This window comes from Trichechus manatus, unplaced genomic scaffold, assembly GCF_000243295.1.
Source record: "Trichechus manatus latirostris isolate Lorelei unplaced genomic scaffold, TriManLat1.0 scaffold00285, whole genome shotgun sequence".
NCBI lineage: Eukaryota > Metazoa > Chordata > Mammalia > Sirenia > Trichechidae > Trichechus > Trichechus manatus.
Genome location: NW_004444221.1, coordinates 1,870,461 through 1,875,727, shown reverse-complemented (window position 1 = coordinate 1,875,727; position 5,267 = coordinate 1,870,461). Strand labels below are relative to the sequence as shown.

Sequence of the window (5,267 nt, the reverse complement as noted above, 5' to 3'; positions counted from 1 at the left end):
GCATATATGTGAATTTTCTTCTAAACATCAGAGATCGTTAAAGGAGGTTTGGGATTCACCTGGGACGTGTTATCTCCCTCTAAACTGAAGGAAGATTGGCGATAAATGAGAAAACTGGTTATAGAAATTGGAGGACACGGTCCTAAATTACTCCAGAACAAAATAGTCCCAGGGAACAAGACCATATTGGGCAATGTCACAATACTGTAAAAGGAAGGCTACTTACTTGCTACGTGCTATACCAGAGTATTTTTTCCCCAGGCCCTTTCCAGCCCTGGCTACTGGCCACTCCCAGGCTGTCAGAAGGCGGGTCAGGCTTGTTTAAGTAGTTCTCCCCCTACCCTCCAAATCCATGCAGCAACCAGGTCAGGAAATCTGTTACCTGGCATCCCCATATTCGCCTGCTCCCCAATACGCGGCTCTGAAAACAGGGTCAATTCCACACCGGTGCTCAGAGCCTTAAATGAAGGAGCCTAGGTCAAAGGTCGCATCTGACCGGAAGATGGGGTTTAAGGGGTCCGGACGGGGCGGAGCAGGACCAGGGCCCCACCTCGTGGGTGGAGCGTCTTCCTGGTCCCGCCCTCCAGGCCCCTCCCTCTAGGCCCCGCCCCACATGTGACCCACGGCCCCACCTCCCGCCCGCTTCGTAGCGCCAGCTCGGCAGGCGCGGGGCGTTGAGTCTCGAGTGAGACCGGCCAGGGTCCAACTCGGCAGTGCCGGAGCTCGGCTGGCAGGAACTTTCTCCCCGGAGTGGCCGCGGCGGCGGCGGCGGCTGCCGTGGCAGCCGGAGCCGGGAGGAAGAAGGCATCGGCGGTGGCAGCAGCGGCTGCTCTTGCCGGCTCGGGCTGTACAGCCCGCGGAGATAACCGGCCCGCGGAACCTCGTCCCCCCGGGAAGCCCCGGGCCCCTGCCCTATGTCCCGCAAGGCGAGCGAGAATGTGGAGTACACGCTGCGGAGCCTGAGCAGCCTCATGGGCGAGCGGCGCAGGAAGCAGCAGGAGCCGGACGCGGCGAGCACGGCCGGGGAGCGCAGCCTCTTGGCGGCCGCGGAGTCGAGCGCCAGCCTGCACAGCGGCGCGGGCGCGGGCGGCAGCGTCGGGGACCTGGAGCGCGCGGCACGGCGGCAGTTCCAGCAGGACGAGACCCCAGCCTTCGTGTACGTGGTGGCCGTCTTCTCCGCGCTGGGCGGCTTCCTGTTCGGCTATGACACCGGGGTGGTGTCGGGGGCCATGCTGCTGCTCAAGCGGCAGCTAAGCCTGGACGCGCTGTGGCAGGAGCTGCTTGTGTCCAGCACCGTGGGGGCGGCCGCCGTCTCAGCGCTGGCCGGCGGGGTCCTCAACGGCGTCTTTGGCCGCCGTGCCGCCATCCTCCTGGCCAGTGCCCTCTTCACCGCCGGCTCTGCGGTATTGGCCGCGGCGAACAACAAGGAGACGCTGCTGGCGGGCCGCCTGGTCGTGGGACTCGGCATCGGTGAGTTTGGGATCCGCGAAGGGCGTCCTGGGGCCCCTGGCGTCACCGCCCTTGGCCCTACTCACTGGTATCCTCTCACTAGCGTTCTCTTCTCCTCTCCGGCTTCCCCGTCGGGTCTTGCCAGGTCCCGAGTATCCTCCACTTCTTTTCCCTTGAGAGCCTATCTGGTGTTACTCTAGTCCCTAACCCACTTATTCCTTGGGGTGGTGGTCCTTGTAGTCTCACCTGAGCCCGCTCTGGCGCTCCGATCGTCCATGGACAAGTCAGGCCCCGCAGTTGCCGCTCCCTGGGCACTTCCAGGGACCTCGCTGATAACCAGCTTTTTCCTTGATCCAGCCCTACCTGATCCTTCTTCTAGGACTTTCTGGTATCTGTTTACTTTCCTGCACTGTCCCACTTTGTTTTCTCCACTGCTAGCCCATTTCCTTTTATAGGATATGCAATTCAGAACCCAGTAGCAAAGTGGAGTAAGTAATCAAGTAATTCTGAAACTATTCTATCCTGTCCCTCTTTCCTTCCAGAGGCATTTGTCTTTATTTGGAGTATTTTCTCTCCTTTTGCTTTTACTCTTTGTATTATTGCTTTTCAGCTTTTCATCGTTTTCCCAAATTATTTCCATGCTTCTCTGTTCTTTTTCCTTTGAGCCCATATTCACTCATTCTTCTCTTTGTTTTGCCTCTCATGCTTTCCTGTTGGGAAGCAAATTATCCATTAAAAGTCGTGTTCACTTCCTAAATTCATTTAGGAGCAACTCTCCCTGTGGATAAATGCCCAGCAAGATAGATGTTTGTAATTTACTTCAAAAATGAAGAAATTAAGGTTCCTCTGTCATTGGTTTTTCACCCTGGTTGCTGAGCAGAGGAGGTACAGTTGGCAAGTTCTTGGCAGGTTGAAGCCGTTTGAAATGTGCTCAGTATTATTAGAAAGCACTTTTGGGGGAAAGTGGGGCATTGAGACTTAAAATCTCACTAGTAATTTTTTCAAGACACACACCACTGATACTTTTTTAATGTTTCATTTCAGAATTCAGTTTTATGTTTCCTTTAGGGTGCTGTTGAAGTATTTCATAGGCGTGGCTGGGGTTTGATGGAAGCACCTTAAACCTGGGGCTCCTGGTGATCTGTTGATTCACTATTTGTTTGATGTTCATGATTTCCACCCCTCCTCTCTGGGCTTCTAGGGGAAGTGAGCCTCAGTCACACAGCTCTATATGTAGGGGCTGTGAGCCTAAACCGCAGCTTATTGTTGTTGTTTGCCATTGAGAGTTGATTCCAGCTCATGGCAACCCTTTAGAAAAGAGTAGAACTGCCCCATAGGATTTCCTAGCCTGTAATATTTATAGGCGCATATCGCCAGGTCTCTTCTCCGGTAGAGCTGCTGAGCTCTCCATTAGCAGCTGAGCTCTTAAGCATTGTGTGCCACCACACCACCATACCCACTGCCTTTGAATCAATTCCGACTGAGAGCGACCCTATAGGACAGAGTAGAACTGCCCCATAGGGTGTCCAAGGCTATAAATCTTTATGGAAGCAGACTGCCACATCTTTCTTCCCCAGAACAGCTGATGGGTTCGAACCACTGACCTTTTGGTTAGCAGCCGAGCACTTTAACCACTACGCCACCAGGGCTTCTAAATAACTACACTTCATATCAATAGTCTGGCATTACTTGCCTTTTTTTTGGGGGGAAGAGGGAGGTCTCTTGTATTGTTATTAGTGAAGCAGGGCATGGTTCTCAGTAAAATGTTAAATTGCCCCATCAAAGTCCAAAATGACCAGAAAGCCCAGCTGAAGTTAAACCTCTTTGTATAAGAACTACCTGTGCCTTTAGGACCCTTCAAGAAATAACCTGTCATTAAACCAAATGGTCAGAATCCTTTTCTCAGCATTCTCTGCTTGGGACAACCATACCACCTTTTGTGTTTCTTCTGCCAACATAGAAATAACGTAATTTTAGGTAGCAAATCACCAAACTTTGTTCAGTAAGATTGAACCTTATTTGTGATTTTGAAATTGAATAATGTTTTGCGGCGATTGCTAAATGATGTAGTGTTTAGTTACGGCAAATATCGGATATTTGAGTATTACGTTTAGTTTTTTATCTTATTGGAAAATTATATGCAAGATCTCCTTCCAGGTGTTGAAAGCAGAATGGTAAGGAGAGTCGATACTCCAGGAAGGGTGATAAGGTGGGATAAAGCAAGGTAGAACTTGCTAAGCTCCTTCAGAGAGGAACACAGAGAACTTGTTGCCGTCGAGTCAATTGCGACTCAGAGTGACCGGATAGGACAGAGTAGAACTACCCCATAGAGTTTCAAAGGCTGTAAATCTTTACTGAAGCAGACTGCCACATCTTTCTCCTGTGGAGTGTCTGGTGGATTCAAACCGCTGACCTTTCAGTTAGCAGCTGAGCGCTTTAACCACTGCATCACGAGGGCTCCTTGATTCACAGAGAGGGCTGATAAATTCAGAGGGCACATTTACCCCTAACAGAGGGTAGCCAGAAGCTCTTCCTGATAGAAGTGGTATGCTGATGCATGCCTTAGAGTCAATTCCAACTCCTGTGTGCCAGAGTAGAACTGTGCTCCATGGGGTTTCAGTAGCTATTTTTTCATAAGTAGATCACTAGGCCTTTCTTTTGAGGACCTCTAGGTAGGCTCCAGCCTTTTGGTTAGCAGTGGAGTGTGTTAACTGCACCACCCAGGGAACCAAACCAAACCCACTGCTGTGGAGTCAGTTCCAACTCAGAGCAACCCTACAGGACAGAATAGAGCTGCCCCATAGAGTTTCCAAGGCTGTAATCTTTACGGAAGCAGACTGCCACATCTTTCTCCCCTGGAGCCACTGGTGGGTTCAAACCACTGACCTTTTGGTTAGCAGCCAAACGTTAACCACTAGGCCACCAGGGCTCCACCCAGGGGAAAAAACCCTCAAAATAGAAGCCTTGTTGCAAAGTTTCATAGATACCCTCTTCATAAAATAAAGCAAGTTTCAAGGTCACAGGTTTTGAAATAGGAAGGATTAAAAAAACAAACACCGCTGCTCTTATGGAAGGCTAAGAATATTAGTTTGGAGTATCAGTTCATGTTATAAGAAGGCTGTCATTAATGCTTCCTGATTAAAAAAAAGGATTTTACTTGTACTAAAGTGCATGCTTTGCATAGATCCTCGTTTGATGTCACAAGAATTATTTTTCATTTACAAGGAAATGGGTCCCTAACATGAATATTTTTTAAGGTGTAGTAAATCAGTTTTGCTTGTATAGTACGGTAAATCTGGGTCAATTTCATGCTGTCTTTAAGTAGTTAATTTTAATGTGTGGTCAGGGCTTTCTTTCTTGTTCTTTTGGTATGATGCTTAGTAAATGATTGGTGAATAATGGAAATGTGACTTCTAATATCTTTTTCAGGCAAGTTTGCAGGAATAATTTTCTTTTTCCTCCACAAATTTACCTAGGGTCTTGAGAATGAGAACCAGACAAGGATGCCCTTTATCACCGCTGTTATTCAGCATTGTGCTGGAGGTCCTAGCCAGAGCAGTTAGACTAGGAAAAGGAATAAAGGGCATCCAACTTGGTAGGGAAGAAGTAAAACTATCTCTATTTGCAGATGATATGATCTTATACACAGAAAACCCCAAAGAATCCACAAGAAAACTACTGGAACTAATAAAAGATTTCAGCAAGTTATCAGGATACAAGATAAACATACGTTGGATTCCTCTACACCAACAAAGAGAACTTCAAAGAGGAAATCACCAAATCAATACCATTTACAATAGCCCACAAGAAGATAAAAT

General features: G+C 48.9%; 1 protein-coding gene across 1 annotated transcript in view; it reads left to right on the top strand.

Annotated features, from left to right (window-relative positions):
* Positions 1 to 786: 786 nt before the first annotated feature.
* The window catches only part of SLC2A13 (solute carrier family 2 member 13), a 443,955-nt gene continuing 439,474 nt past the window's right edge, over positions 787 to 5,267 (top strand). Inside the window, exon 1 of the mRNA XM_004390128.2 lies at positions 787 to 1,470. Coding sequence (XP_004390185.1) covers positions 915 to 1,470 — 556 coding nt within the window. The 5' untranslated portion in view covers positions 787 to 914. The remainder of the gene's footprint in view (positions 1,471 to 5,267) is intronic.